General features: G+C 46.6%; 1 protein-coding gene across 1 annotated transcript; it reads left to right on the forward strand.

Moving 5' to 3' along the window:
- The first annotated feature begins 12,581 nt into the window (after positions 1 to 12,581).
- Positions 12,582 to 14,596, forward strand: tcf21 (transcription factor 21). Its single transcript, XM_084313800.1, has 2 exons — positions 12,582 to 13,080; positions 14,350 to 14,596. The coding sequence occupies exons 1-2, from the start codon at positions 12,637 to 12,639 to the stop codon at positions 14,437 to 14,439; spliced, it is 534 nt and encodes a 177-aa protein (XP_084169926.1). The 5' UTR covers positions 12,582 to 12,636; the 3' UTR covers positions 14,440 to 14,596.
- Positions 14,597 to 16,679: the final 2,083 nt, after the last annotated feature.

The following is a 16,679-nucleotide window of genomic DNA, read 5'->3' on the forward strand; positions in this document are numbered from 1 at the left end:
GGAGCACTGTTTATCAGATTGTTGTCCCTGCAGTTTATCGTCAGCATGTACTGTTCTTGGCCCATGACCACCCTTGGTCTGGACACTTGGGAGTCACTAAAACATACAACAGAATACTTCAACATTTCTTTTGGCCCGGTTTGAAGTCCGATGTAGCACAGTACTGTCGTACCTGTAGTACTTGTCAGATCACCGGAAAGCCAAACCAGGTAATTCCACCTGCTCCCCTCTGTCCTATACCAGCGGTCGGTGAACCATTTGAACATGTCATAGTTGACTGTGTTGGTCCGTTGCCAAGGACCAAAGCCGGCAATCAGTTTTTGTTGACAATAATGTGTACCGCCACCCGTTTCCCTGAGGCTATCCCTCTTCGCAGAATTACAGCACCTGTAATAATTAAGGCTTTGACGAAGTTCTTCTCCACGTTTGGACTGCCTAAGGTAGTACAAACGGACCAAGGCACCAACTTCCTGTCTAGGTTATTTGAGCAAGTGTTACAGTCCATGGGTATCCGACATATAGTGTCCAGTGCCTACCACCCTGAAACTCAGGGGGCTCTAGAACGTTGGCATCAGACCTTAAAGTCCATGCTGCGTAAATATTGCTTAGACACAGAGAAAGATTGGGATGAGGGGGTCCCCCTTGTTCTATTTGCTGCGCGAGAGACCATACAGGAGTCTCTTGGTTTCAGTCCTGCTGAGCTCGTTTTTGGGCACACTGTTAGAGGGCCTCTGAAAGTTCTTAAAAAACGGTTCATGTCAAAGGGTGCCAGCACACCCACTAATGTTCTAGATTTTGTTAGCCAGTTTCGAGAGCGACTGCATCAGGCGTGCTCTCTCGCAAAAGAAGCGCTCTCTTCTTCCCAGAGAACTATGAAACGGCACTATGACGAGAAAGCTGTTTCTCGATCTTTCCAGCCAGGTGATAAGGTTCTAGTCCTGTTACCTATCCTTGGTTCTGCTCTTTCCGCTCGTTTTTCCGGACCGTATGCAATAGACAAGAAGATAAGTGATACAGACTATGTGGTTCGCACCCCTGATCGTAAACGTCACTCTCGTGTTTGCCACATCAATATGCTTAAACCATATTTTTCCAGAGATAGTGTGCAGGTGAAGACCTCAGACCAGACAGCCGGACTGGCCGTCTCTGCTGTTGCCTCAACTCCAATAGTTTCGGACTCTCCTGACGTTAGTGGTGAGGATGTAGATGGCTTGGAGTTGCGCAATGCAGCCCATCAGGGTGCTAGATTGTCCAACACTGAGATGTTATTGAACCTGCCCACTCACTTAGCACACTTACCTGAGGAGCAGCGAGAGGACATCACAAATTTGATTCAGGCCTACATGGCTCTGTTTGGTGATGTTCCCTCCTGTACTTCTGTATTGGCCCATGATATTAAAGTTAACAATGCTGTGCCTATCAAGCAACATGCATACCGTGTTAACGTCACCAAGAGGGCCATGATGCAACAGGAGGTTGACTATTTGTTAAAACATGGTTTAGCCAAGCCAAGTTGCAGTCCCTGGAGTTCACCTTGCTTGTTAGCTCCCAAATCGGATGGAACTCCTAGATTTTGTACTGATTTCCGAAAGGTAAATGCTGTCACCGTGCCTGATTCCTTCCCACTGCCCCGCATGGAAGATTGTATTGACAACCTTGGATCTGCCACCTATGTTAGCAAACTAGATTTGTTAAAGGGTTACTGGCAGGTCCCTTTGACCCCCCGTGCCTCGGAAATCTCGGCGTTTGTTACTCCTGACAATTTTTTGCAATATACTGTAATGCCTTTTGGAATGCGTAATGCCCCGGCCACTTTCCAGCGACTGGTGACCCTAGTCCTGGCTGGTGTTCCAAATTGTAATGCCTATCTCGATGACCTGGTTGTCTATTCGACCAACTGGCGTGACCACATGACAACCTTGCAAACTGTCTTTGACCGCTTAGCTGGAGCCTCCCTGACCCTTAACCTTGCCAAGTGTGAGTTCGGCAAGGCTACGGTTACCTATCTTGGTAAGCAGGTAGGACAAGGCCAAGTGCGTCCGGTGGATGCAAAAATATCTGCAATCACAACTTTTCCAGTGCCTACTACTAGGCGGGAATTGCGTAGATTCCTTGGGATGGCTGGGTATTACCATGGTTTTTGCCGGAACTTTTCTTCTGTCGTCACTTCTCTCACTAGCCTGTGTAGCCCGTCCAAACCATTCATTTGGACAGCTGATTGTCAAAATGCATTTGATAGTGTTAAAGCTCTCTTATGCAGTTCCCCTGTTCTCTCTGCTCCAGATTTCTCCCTGCCGTTCCAGCTGGAGGTGGATGCCAGCGGGGTGGGAGCTGGAGGGGTGTTATTGCAGGAAGATCATGATGGTGTCAGTCACCCGGTTTGTTATTTCTCCCGGAAATTTAACAAACATCAACTAAACTATTCCACTATTGAAAAGGAGACTTTGGCTATGTTGTATGCGTTGCAACATTTTGAGGTGTATGTCGGTTCGAGCGTATTACCAGTGGTAGTATACACCGACCACAACCCATTGGTTTTTCTGTCGCGGATGTACAACCACAATCAGCGCCTCATGCGTTGGGCGCTCATAGTGCAAAATTATAACCTCAGCATAAAGCATAAGAAGGGGTCTGAGAATGTGTTGGCGGATGCTCTATCTCGGAGTTAAATCTCTCGTGCTGTCGACTTGTTCTATTTTGCTGTCGACTCGTTCTACTGTATATTGCTGTCGACTTGATCTATTTTTGCTGTCTACTCAGTCTATGTTGCTGTGGACTCGTTTTATGTTGCTGCTAGTTTTTTCATAGCTCTTTGTTTTGGAGTGCATGTTATCTCGGGGATGTTATCTCGTTGTTAAAGAAAAAAAAAAACATGTTTAATTGGTAGTTTATGTAGGCATGTTTTTGTCTTATGTATGGGGGTGTTACATCCCAATGTATATATTCCCCAGTGTGTGTCTCCATGTGTGTGTGTGTTCTCCATTTTGTTTGTTTCCTCCCTCCAGCCATTGTTCCCTTCACCATTGGTCAATTCTTCCATTATTGCAATACAGCACCGATTGGTGGATGGCTTCAGACTCCAACACTCAATCACCCCACACCTGTTAAAACATGGCTTCTCACTTCAGTCTTTCTCTCTCTCTGGCATGAGGCTAGGCTTGTTGTGATTTTGGTAAACCTGTAACTTTGACAGCATTGCATTTCGTTTATTGCCTTTGGTGCTTAGTAGTAATTTCCTTGTGTGTGTATGGCCACAGAGAGAGCGTTGTTTAGCCATAGTTTGTTTTTGTATATATTCTGCCTTTGTTTCTGTATAATTAATGTGTTTTTCTCTCTTTCTCAGGAAGCACAGATGGGGTGAGCTGCCATTTCCTTTGGACATTGTTTTCTCCTGTTTTGGTTAGGTAAGAGTAGTTTAGGTAATGTAATCTCTTTTACCATAGATTAGATTGTGTTTATTTGGAGTATAGTGGTGTTTGTTTGTTGTTTTGGCCTGGGCTCACCCCTGAGCTACATGTGCTTCCTTTGCCTCTATTCAATAAATATCATTGTTGTTTACAAACCTGGTCCATCTTTTCTGTCAACCAACTGTTATGTTACAGCCCTTTAACCCTTAGACTCACAGGGGTCGTAACACTAATACCCATGCCTGAAGACACAGGGCCTACCTGGGTACAAGCTGGCCCGACAGCCAATCTTGTACAGCTGAACCTTGATCTGCTGTCATCAGACGAGGAACATCAACATAGGCCCGTCGTGTCGCCGAAAACATGCTTCGAAGATGCCAGGGGCCAGCAACCTCCGGTAAGCTTTCAACATTATGACTCTGATCTTTTTCATCCTGCTAGTTACGTATGGTGCACGCAGCCGATACGATGGAACGAAAATAGAGGAAGAGTGTTTGGTGACCAGAGTCATGGTTATATAGGCTACGCCTCCATAGGGGCGGGGCCCCATTCAGGTGTGGGTGCATGTAGTTGTTCGTTGGGATACAGTAGGTATCATAGGAGATAAGGGGTATCTCATAAGGCTCAGAGCGGGACGCGATAAGCAAATACGATATATAACCCTTTCACTGCCACTCTACCAAAGGGTTAACCCTTTCATTGCGACACTACAGAAGGATAACCCTTTCACTGCCACACGACAAAGGGTTAACCCTTTCACTACCACACTACAGAATGTTAACCTTTCACTACCACACTACAGAAGGTTAACCTTTCACTACCACACTACAGACGGTTAACCTTTCACTACCACACTACAGACGGTTAACCTTTCACTACCACACTACAGAAGGTTAACCTTTCACTACCGAACGGTTGGAGCGGCCGTTAGCTTAATGCTACTCTGTTGAATGTGCTTTGATTATAACATGTGTTTAAACACTCTGGACTACGACGTCGTCTTTGACAGGAGATGTTCGTCGACCCTGCCCTGAGCCAGGACGGCAAGGTTGCGTCAACAAAGAGGACTGTAGTGCGGGTTGGAGCGGCGACGCTGCCCAGTTCGAACAACACAGGAGCGGCTGTGTTCCTACGGTGTCTGTGACTGCACTTCGCTGATCTACGTTCCGGGTAGGACAAGGTTTGACCAGACCTTATAACACGTCTTCTGGTTTTACCTTTCTAAATGTTTTGTGAATAACGATGTTTTCCCAAAACGTGTGTTGCTGCAATGCATTTAGGATATGACGCGAGTTATGTGTGAACTGTCTTTGTCACTGGCAGTTAGCTTCTCCGTGCAAATCGGGTTGTTACAGAAAATGATCTGGTTGTTGTGTGAGAAACATCATGTGTGTTTATATGTACTGTGTACCAGGGACGTGCACAGGACTTTAGAAAGGCAGGTGCCCGTAATCATAAAAGGGCATTAATTATTTAATGTAATGCGAGCGCGCGCAGCGCGCGAGCGCGATTTTTGGGGTTAATACAAGTCTATCATGGTACATTCAGTTTCACCGATAGATGTCACCAAAACTACATAGTGTCCCTTTAATAACACAATATGCGCTCCAGACCAACAGCTACGGGAGGGAGAGAGAGAGAGAGAGAGAGAGAGAGAGAGAGAGAGAGCGAGAGAGAGAGAGAGAGAGAGAGAGAGAGAGAGAGAGTATGCTGCGTGTTTTCCTGCACTAGCAGCAGGGAGGGAGGGGCTGGGGACTGGGGAGGGCTGATCTGGCGACGTGTTTCACGAAAATATACAGTGCACTGCAAACCCGACATTTTATTTTGTTGGGCAAATACCTTACCTGATGTGTACTCTTGCTTTGTTTTAGTTGAAATAGTAACTGTAAAAAAAGAGGTCTCGACTCGAGTGTGAGGGCACTGTGAGCTCAACAACAGCTGGATATCAATTTCCTGTTCAGTGCACTGCTGGCCCTGCGCCGGCTGCGCGGTTTACATGTCTCATTGATCAACACCCACCCACGTGCTATGCCTATGCGTAAGGCTGGAAGGACCTATTATTTACGAGAGGGGTGGCATTTCTCTCTCTTTCTTTACCTAATATTTAGATTCTATCGTGACATCTTTCATTTGGAAGGGCAGGGCAGTATATATATATATATGTGCAACGGTTAAAAAAAAAAAAAAAAAAAAAGTGGGTGGCATAAAAAGGGCACTTTCTAATGAGAAATGAAAAAGGCAGGTGCCCGGGCACCCCTTCACCCCTATGTATGCACGTGCCTGCTGTGTACTCACAACTAAGGTAACTAACCTATGAAGCTATGCTTAGTGACAAGTGAGTAAAAGAATGTTCTTTTCTCAGCCTGTGATGACAATGAACAGTGTTCACATATTAACAGGTTTTCCTGTTTTAACTGGCCGTATTAAGGGTAAAATAAGAGGATTGTGTTTCCCCCCGGTTCCCTGGGGACTTTTTCATCCTCCTATCAGACATGTTGCACTACATTGTGTCTTTTGTGTGGTAGGGATGCGATGTAACCCTTAGCTTGATTGCTGAGGTTGTGCTAAAACTGCTGGAGAAACTTTATTTTCCTGAAAGAAAAGATTGTTTGATCGCTGTCGTGTGTGCTTAGCAAGGCCTGTGGCCGATACTAATCGAGAATTATGTATTCTCTCATTATGAAAAACGGCGTTCCTCTGTAGAGTGTTTTTGCCATTTTTTGTAGGTGATGATGGGTTGTGTGTGTCATGTGACCTACAACTGGGTTGGACTGGCCACAGAAGCACATGTGTATGTTGGACCGGGGCTCTTAGAGCCCTCTCTATTCTGTGTTTTTTCCTTAGTAAAAATCAGATAGCAGGTTAGCTCATGCGCTGTGTGGAGCTGTCAAACGCTTCATAGAGCTGACTATGACTGTGTCATATTCTCTTTTTGTCATTACATCGTATCATGGGTGTGGGGTCGTAAAGGGGTGAACTGGTAACCTTTCCTCTCCTCCTTGTTTCTGTCGGTCAGGGGTACACCCCCTGTCCTTCAAGGTTCCCGTCACGTGGCGGTTCGGCACGTTACGGGGGGGGGGGGAGTTTCCTGGTCCCACGGCCTGGTATATTGGGCGTGTGCACCGCAGAAATTCCCCCGCCATAGAGTACGTCACCGTGCGCGTCTCTGTTGGTAGGACTTCCGTGTGCTGTTCAGGTCCATGTGATGGATCTGTTTCAGGGGGGTGGTCAGGGCTCCTCCTCACCAAGCGCCTATTCGGGCCTTCTGTGAGTTCGGACTCCTTCTTCCATGTGAGGGAGCCTCCATCAGAGTACAGAGCCTTCCTCCTCAGATTGTCAAAGTGAGTGGACCCTCTAGAAGGTGTCCTATTCTATTGTATATGTATTCGATTCAATTCGATTATTGAGTGTGTATGGGTTCAGTGCCTCTTCCCCGGAGAGCCCTAAAACCAATTTTTTACATGGCTCAAGGTGCAATATATTCTTTTCAATCTGTACAGCTCGCGTGGGAAGTCTCTCTGGGGATCCCCGTCTCCTTCCTATGGGAGGGTGGTGGGATGTAAAAATGTGAAAAATGTTTACCCCCGGCTGTGTAGACTGGGATACATACTGTTGATGCTTCCTTCTTTTCTAATCAAAAAGTGTTGGAGTTAGGAAGTGTCACACCCCTCTTGTCGTTCCCTGGGCGCCTTGGGGATTCAATGACAGGTCTAAATAGCCTGTTCATTGATGGGGGTGTGTCCCGACGCACGTATAGTGCTAGCTCGCTGTAAACAGGCGACTGACTGGCACGCCTTGGTTGCTTGTGGTTAAAACGGCGTTTTTATAAAGCAACTGAGATGGGGGTTTTTCCTCTTCCGACGACCAAATCCCACGACCTTGGTTGGTTTTCGACGGATTCTCGTTCATGTCTGGGGGATGATGACGGAATGGATCTGAACATATGTAGAGGGGTCTCACGCCCTTGGGGTGGGCCATCAGGCGCGGTTCGCCCGAACGTCTGGGTGGCGCCTTCTTTTCATGTTAAGATCGACACGCATATCTGTCCTTTCTCCTGGAGTAGGCATGTCGGCGTGGTTAGGGCACGGGACTGGTTCTGGTCACGCTGGTCCGGATCAGTTGAACCCGTTGTCCGCCGGGGATGCAGATCTGCTGTTCTGGTACCCTGAGGGACTTGGGCTTTTTTCAGGGGGAAAAATGCCAGGTCGGTCCGGGTGTCACAGGGTTAAGCGCTATGGAGACCCTGGTTGGGTACGTTTTTACTCAGCACTGTCGTAATGGCTTACGGCCATGCCATTCTGTACACGCTCGATCTCGTCGGATCTCGGCCGCTACACAGGTTGGTCCTGGTTAGTACTTGGTTGGGAGACCGCCTGGGAATACCAAGTACGGTGTGCTTAGGGGCTGGTTCTCCATTATTTTTCGCTCCTCTCTCACGCATGGCGAAGAGGGGCCTGTGGGGGTGGTTTTTGACCTCCTCTGGTGACCCTGTGCTTCCCGTACCGCCAGGCCCGGTCCGAAGTAATGTTTCGTCGACCCGTAGGCCTGGGTTAACCCTTTTTTGGAAACTGAAACACTTGTACTGCGGTATAGCCGGTGTATACCCGCAGGTGTGTTTTGGAGTTTTTTCTTGAGGGGTTATAGGAACAACCACCGCATTGGGTAACACCAAGGTGGTTGATTCCCTGGTGTGTTGGAGGAGTGTCAACTCCCGGGTTCACCGTTGAGGGTGCCCCTGCACGTTCATGACGTCTGCCAATCGTGTCAGCCTTCTCTGCCTCGACCCCTCTGGGTGGGGGTTTTTAAATGGAGGTTTGGTCATGCAACACCGCCAGCTTACGCTCCTTCCGCCGGGGCGGCTGTGTTCAGCTGTCCCCTCTGGCGCCTGTCTTGTCCGCAGTCTGCAGGCTAGGGTTAATAGCCTGTTGCCTGGTTTTTCCCCGATGCGCTGCCTGCTTCCGTTGGTTAACCTTTTTTGTGTGCTTACGGCCTTGCTGACTGCCTGTTGCAGGGTCAGTGTGCCAGGCGGTGTACTATTGGGGGGACGGGGCCCGCTCGGCTGAGGGGCCTTTGTCCGAATACGCTGGCGATGTGGGGGGCGGGGCACTACGTGCCCACCTGGTGGGGTCTTGATGCTGGCATCATGGACTTCTCCGGGCCCCCATTCCAGGGAGTCCAGTCCTTTTGGTGGGTCTGGGTCTTCCTTCGCGCTCCGCTGCTACGGCCTTGCCACGGGGTTGGGTTTGCCCTTGACCCCGTGATTCTGGGGGCAGTAACGAGGTTGTTCCTCCGTTCGTTCCCGGGTGGCATGCGGGTTGTGCGTGTGTGTAGTCGTGGGGTCAAGCCACGGTCTGCTCACCCTGTGCGTTGAGTTGCTTGAGTGCCTCTTCGCACGGTCGGGTCCGTCGCCCTCCTGTGAAGCCCCTAATAGGGGGGGTGCCCTCCATTAGGGTGGGTCGGGGGGGCTCGGCCCTCCCTGTTCTGATGGTTGTGGGGGGCTGTCAGCGGGGTATATTTGTCGGCCGTTGGCTCTCGCTCGGCCTCCCTTGTGCAGAGAGCGATGCCGAGCGAGAGCGAATACGAAACAGAACGTTAGGTTATGACTATAACCAAGTTCTGTTAGTATAGCGACGCTCGGCATCCGACGCCGCTGCAGCCTTTGACCTCGCCTTGTGGCGAAAGCTTGGGAAGGAGGCGAGTGGGTGGCCCCACCCCTGCTTATATGGGTAAGCTGATAGGGGTGTGGTCAGACGAATATTGGGATTAAGGGTACATTTGTGGTCTTTATTCAGTGCGCGTGCACATATGCGAGATAGTGCAGAGAGCGATGCCGAGCGTCGCTATACTAACAGAACTTGGTTATAGTCATAACCTAACGTTAACCTTTCACTACCACTCTACAGACGGTTAACCTTTCACTGCCACACTACAGACGGTTAACCTTTCACTACCACAGTACAGAAGGTTAACCCTTTCACTACCACACTACAGACGGTTAACCTTTCACTACCACACTACAGAAGGTTAACCCTTTCACTACCACACTACAGACGGTTAACCTTTCACTACCACACTACAGAAGGTTAACCTTTCACTACCACACTACAGACGGTTAACCTTTCACTACCACACTACAGAAGGTTAACCTTTCACTACCACACTACAGACGGTTAACCTTTCACTACCACACTACAGAAGGTTAACCTTTCACTACCACACTACAGACGGTTAACCTTTCACTACCACACTACAGAAGGTTAACCTTTCACTACCACACTACAGAAGGTTAACCTTTCACTACCACACTACAGAAGGTTAACCTTTCACTACCACACTACAGAAGGTTAACCTTTCACTACCACACTACAGAAGGTTAACCTTTCACTACCACACTACAGACGGTTAACCTTTCACTACCACACTACAGACTGTTAACCTTTCACTACCACACCACAGAAGGTTATACCACGGTTAACCGTCTGTAGTGTGGGGTAGTGAAAGGTTAACCTTCTGTAGTGTGGTAGTGAAAGGTTAACCTTCTGTAGTGTGGTAGTGAAAGGTTAACCTTCTGTAGTGTGGTAGTGAAAGGTTAACCTTCTGTAGTGTGGTAGTGAAAGGTTAACCGTCTGTAGTGTGGTAGTGAAAGGTTAACCTTCTGTAGTGTGGTAGTGAAAGGGTTCAAATCTACAGGTGACCAATACAATAGTAGGCTAATACTGCTGACAAATTAAAACGAGAGAAAACCCACATTATTTACACCTGCAGCACAGTCCAGCCTTTATGTGACCACATTATATGTGATGGAATTGCAGTAGTGTGATTATAACATGTTGGTAACAGTATAGCCTATTAGAGATAAGGTCAAAACAAAGGTTCTGATACTTAAAAAACAAGTGATTCTGATTGTGAGACACAATACCTGACTGTAAAGACATAAACATTATCTTAAAAGGTCGATGTTGGTTTCAGATTGTGATCATAATAACCCTATTACAATTTCAGTCAGGAATCAAATCAAATCATAATATCACATTACTAACTGAGTAGTCCAGTGAATTACGTGTTTTATTCCACTTTTCAGCAGGTATAATCGGTCATCTGTAAAGGGATTACCGTTTTGAAAGTAACCGTTTACAGCACGTGATCTGTCATGCAGGTGTTCTTGTTTACAGTGCAGCATAGCCAACCACTTCAGTGTTGTTTGGGCTCCCGGGGCTGAGTGGACCGGCGCACGGGCCATCGGTGTGGAAGGATGGAGATGGCCGAAGAGGGTTTGGGGATCCCCGGTGTGGATTACATCTGTGGGGACGAAGCTATAGGCGCCAGCCCGCTATTTGAGAACAGGCACCGCCTTCTCCTCGCATTATATGCCCGTCTCCCATTAAGGGGGCAGCGGTGTTGAAAGTCGCACGGTTCCGCTGCGATGGGTGGATGTGATCTAATGTTCCAATTAACTTCTAGATGTATTTGGCTATACGTTTATAACTACACATTATCCTTTTTACTGCAAGGCCGGATACACTGCTAAGATCAACATCTAATAACATATTATTATTATTATTATTATTATTATTATTATTATTATTATTATTATTATTATTATTATTATTATTATTATTATTATTATTATTATTATTATTATTATTATTATTATTATTATTATTATTATTATCATTATTATTAGATCCGATACACGTACGGGCATCATCCTAAACAACAACAAATATGAAAACATTAGCCCATCGAATTAAGTACCATATATATATATATATATATATTTTTTTTTATATATTTATAGGATAGGATATATATATATATTAATATATAGATATATAATATATAGATATTATAGATATAGATATAGATATTATATATATATATATATATATATATATATATATATATATATATATATATATATATATATATATATATAAAGGTAGCCTAACGAATAACTTAAATGTTCTTATTGGCAATAATATGTCGCAGTACAATCGTGCTCATGTTAATAAGCCATAAAACGCGTAAATGTGCGTAAAAACAGCGAATATAAGGCTACAGGGCTATCCGGACGGTTTCAAAGTGAGAAAAATAACATTCTAAAAAGGAGTCGGACCCACGTTTATTTCCTATTGCAATGGTTTGCTAATGCAATAGTTGAAGGGAAATACAATTGGGTCCCAGCTGTTCCCTATAGCAACACAATTCCAGTTAAATGAAAGCCTATAAAACGAATGGTAATTAATGATCGAGTTTATATGTTATCTTCTGGTTGTACGCCACGCGTAATTTGGCTCCTGTTTGTGCTTAACGTGTCTAAACGTTTTGTTTTTAGATAAGATAAGATAAGATAATATAATATAAGATAATATATTCCTTTATTGTTCCCCTTGGGGAGATTCGGGCATCATATCAGCATGACTGAGGGGGGGGGGCGGGTACAGGTGTACAGGTATGGACAGGGTAATAGTAGAAAAGACATAAATATAGGCAATACAAATAGATCTGAATATAAACATGAGGGAAATAAACAGTGTAAACAAACGTGCAGATGAGGGTATGTCAGCTCCATCGGTTATATTACACGTTACAATAAATAGGCAGTAACTTGTAAGTCGCTGATTGATTGATTGATTGATTGATTGATTGATTGATTGATTGATTGATTGATTGATTGATTGATTGAAAATGTTTATTAACAGATTGCAGAATGGGTACAATACAGTGTACGGCTCAATACACACAATTGTTAAGGGATGGAGACCAGAGTCTATTGTTTACATCAGGGTCTCCCATTGGATAAAAGCGTGCAGCTAAATGACTAGATGTCAAATGTAAATGCAGTTTCTCATTATAAGACTATAATCACAGTCATTGATCACCTTCTCCCTGTGCAGAGTTCTCACTTCTCACCACTCACTGGGCCCCCTCCCCTCCTGACGGCCCCCTCCCCTCCCCTCCCCGCTCACGGCCCCGCCCCCCGGGCACGAAGAAGATAAAAAGTCAGTTCAACGGTTGCGCCCTCATCATCATCATCATCATCCTCATCCATGGTCACTTTATCAACTCGCTCCTTGGCTTATTATTCCTCCATCCTTTCTCGGATATAAGCCCGTCTCTCTACGCGCGTCGCCAGCGGCTCCCCACATGTGTTGACACCCGTCCACCGTCCTCGACCCCCGAGAGTCGGTCCCGGTCCCGGTCCCGGTCCCGGTCCCGCACCACCATCATGTCCACCGGATCTCTCAGCGACGTAGACGACGAACTGTTCATGGACGGCATCTTGAAGTTCAGCTCTCCCGGTAAAGGGGACTCCGGGACGTCGAACGACAGCGCGGAGGAGGAGGAGGAGGAGGAAGAGGAGGAGGATAGCGGCCCCAAGAAGAAGAGGAAGAAGGCTTCTTCGAGGAAAACCGCGTCCAACGGCGGCGGCGTCGCGCATGAGGGCGGCAAGCAGGTGCAGAGGAACGCGGCGAACGCGCGCGAGAGGGCGCGGATGCGCGTGCTGTCCAAGGCCTTCTGCCGCCTGAAGAGCGCGCTGCCCTGGGTGCCCGCCGACACCAAGCTGTCCAAGCTGGACACGCTGCGCCTGGCATCCAGCTACATCGCGCACCTGCGGCAGATCCTGGCCACCGACAAGTACGAGAATGGATATATCCACCCCGTGAACCTGGTGAGAGTCATCATCCCGTTAATATGAACCCAGACAAGACGAGAGTCATTCTCTGGTCTGCATCCCCGTAACAAGTGTGTGTATTGAGCTGTAGGCCTACTGTATTGTTGTACTGTACCCATTCTGCAATCTGTATACAGTTTTCAATCAATCAATCAAAACCCACATGATGCAGACAAGAATCAACAATCAAGAGGTTTATTTGTCACATTATTATACATACCAGGGCATACAGTGCAATCATGATGAGTTGAAAATGGCGGACCCTGATGTAAACAAGACGAAAGTCTTTCTCTGGTCTGTATCCCCTTAACAATTGTGTGTATTGAGCTGTACTGTATTGTACCCATTCTGCAATCTGTTAATAACATTTTCAATCAATCAATCAATCAATCAATCAAATGCGGGTGGTCGTGCCCGCATTGATTGTGCAAAATACAATAATAAAAATAGGCATAGAAAAAGAAAAATAGGTAAGACACAAGATATGCACGGACAGACTTGTATTGAACAGGGACAACTCACTATAGCGTGAACTTTACGTGCGTGCAGCCGCGGTGGCAATAAGGTGACTATATCATACGGGCCTCCATGGGGCTGCAGGTATGTCTGTCTGTAGGAAGATGCTCTAAGATTGTTCTCTCTTCGTTCCGACACACGTGTTTGGTTAAACCACAATGCGTTATGCATATATAGAGAAACTATAAAGTGGAAGTACATAATGCACGTCTATAGCCCACAATTTATGCACACGTTTCAAGTTATTTGTCACCAAAGGTAACATTATGGTTAAATGCTTGGTTCTGTATGAGATTGTGCTTCATAAAAAAAAAGTGAAAAATAATAAAGAGACCAAACACTACAGGCCCAATCAATATCCCTCATAAAAGAGAATAATAGATCAATTCTGCAATACTGAAGGTGGTCTTACTATATGGATAAAGCAATGTTAAACAATATTATTACTGCAGAGACCCACATGCTTTGAGTTATTTTAAACGGATTATAAAAGATTCGTGTAGAGCTTGAATATGAATGGCCTCCTATATCTAAGGGTTATAATTCGATAGTATATCAAACGCATTTGGGAATAATATGGGATCTGGCTTTTTGTACTGCAGTTGTTCTTTTTGTTTGTCGTCAGCAAGTATTCCTGCCGGGAGCCTGTTATCTTTCTACAACGGAGTTCGGCGATTTGCGAATCTGATTGGCCTGCCAGTGTCATTTCGTAATTTGACATGTTTTCATATGTTTGATGTTTCTCTGCAGACGTGGCCTTTCATGGTGGCCGGTAAACCGGAGAACGAGCTGAAGGAGCTGCTGAACACAACGAGGTTATGTGGGACCACCGCCTCCTGATGCGGGACCACCGCCTCCTGATGCGGGACCACCGCCTCCTGATGCGGGACCACCGCCTCCTGATGCGGGACCACCGCCTCCTGATGCGGGGACCACCGCCTCCTGAAGCAGGACCACCGCCTCCTGATGCGGGACCACCGCCTCCTGATGTGGGACCACCGCCTCCTGATGCGGGACCACCGCCTCCTGATGTGGGACCACCGCCTCCTGATGTGGGACCACCGCCTCCTGATGCGGGACCACCGCCTCCTGATGCGGGACCACCGCCTCCTGATGCGGGACCACCGCCTCCTGATGCGGGACCACCGCCTCCTGATGTGGGACCACCGCCTCCTGATGCGGGACCACCGCCTCCTGATGCGGGACCACCGCCTCCTGATGTGGGACCACCGCCTCCTGATGTGGGACCACCGCCTCCTGATGCGGGACCACCGCCTCCTGATGTGGGACCACCGCCTCCTGATGCGGGACCACCGCCTCCTGAAGGAGACCCCCTGATCTCTTCTATAAGACCAATACTTTTTATTTTTCTTCAGACGGACAGAAATCAAACGTCTCATCATCTCCAAGTGATCATTTGAGTGGGAATAACCTCGTGCGTTCCCGTATAAAGAGAAGCAGACTTTTATTTAAATAACGTGTTTTATTATCACTCGTCGTTGTCTTTGCCGGTTCAAAGATGACCCATGTGTTTTGTATTGTTTTTTTTTTATACTCTTCGGATGTTTTTTTTGTATTCTTTTCTCTCCACATGTGTATTAGGCCTGATTCTTATTATAGGCCGCGTGGTGACATTATTGACCCATGCAATACTCAAGTGTCCCACTGTCTCCAGAGGCTATAAGCAGATTGTATGTAAATAAAATATATTTCTAGCATCATACTTAAAGTAAGTCTGACTTTTATTATTTTATTTTATCTCACTGTAAGGCCCTGACCTGGCTTATCACACCTTCACTAAAGGTCTCGGCGCTTCCGCGGAGACAGATAAGAGAGGAGATCTATTTGTTTTCCTTCATATTTAAAAGTCAACACTGCGCGGGACGTGGTGGTCGTTGGATAAACAAACTGATGTGGAAACGAAACATGCAGTTCTTCTGATAGCGTTGTTGTTGTTGGTTTTTGTATAAATCTTGCGTAAAATTTTGTGGGAAGTTCGAAGGAGTTTCTGTCTTTCCTTACACGACCGTTTAATAAATTAACGTCGTAATAGCCGAGGTATGCTTGTTGTGTGTGTTTTAAAAGTTTGTTATTTGAGGTCAGGCGTTTTGAAAGTGGTGAATGTGTGGCGCGCTGGGTTTAATCCCGTCCCGCACGCGCGCTGTTTAATGCGCGCGGGTTATGACCGCTGTGTTTACATTCTGCAGACAGTTATTAATGCACGGGGGGGGTCTTATCTCTCTCTCTCTCTCTCTCTCTCTCTCTCTCTCTCTCTCTCTCTCTCTCTCTCTCTCTCTCTCTCTCTCTCTCTCTCTCTCTCTCTCTCTCTCTCTCTCTCTCTCTCCCCCTCTAGTCACAGAGGGTATAATTAGCTACTATTAAAGAGGAGAGGCTACATTGCAATAACAAGGGCCTCAGCAACCATCCATCAGGTCCTGTTTTCACAACGACACGCCGCCCATGACCCTCATGCAGACTCCACACACTCTGCACAATTAATGGGAAACTAGAAGTAATTTTACATGATAGACCTATACGTATACTTTCAACCATATATATTTTAAAATTATTATCAGATATATATAAAGAAAAAATTGCCAATTTAATTATCTATAATTGTCTGAGTAAATGCTCTTTAATTCCGTCACTGCTGCCATACAAAATAAGGGACATCCGACACAACATGGTCTAGTGTCTATTACTGCAAAACGAATGACAAAATCACGGCCTATACAACAATAAGACCAGAAGTAGCACTGAGCTAATGAAAGCGCGGCCGTTCCATCGACTTCTCGGCTATACCGTCGTAGTGTGATAGTAAAGGGTTATCCTTCTGCAGTGTGGCAGTGAAAGGGTTAACCTGCTGCTGTTGTGTGGCAGTGAAGGGTTAACCTGCTGTGAAAGGGTTAAGGGCCCTCGCCCAATACATCAGCGGCGTCACCCCAGAGAGAGAGAGGGACCACCGGGGGGGGAGAACATAAACCTGGCCGCCTCTCTACCCGGGTCCAGCTGCGAGGAGAGAGAGAGAGAGACTGAGAGAGAGAGAGAGAGAGAGAGAGAGAGAGAGAGAGAGAGAGAGA

This window comes from Notolepis coatsorum, assembly GCF_963971535.1.
Source record: "Notolepis coatsorum genome assembly, chromosome: 5".
NCBI lineage: Eukaryota > Metazoa > Chordata > Actinopteri > Aulopiformes > Paralepididae > Notolepis > Notolepis coatsorum.

Coding starts and splice junctions, on each gene's coding strand:
- tcf21 (XM_084313800.1), top strand. CDS start 12,637: ATGTCCACCGGATCTCTCAGCGACGTAGACGACGAACTGTTCATGGAC. Junction 13,081..14,349: donor ATATCCACCCCGTGAACCTG/GTGAGAGTCATC, acceptor GTTTCTCTGCAG/ACGTGGCCTTTCATGGTGGC.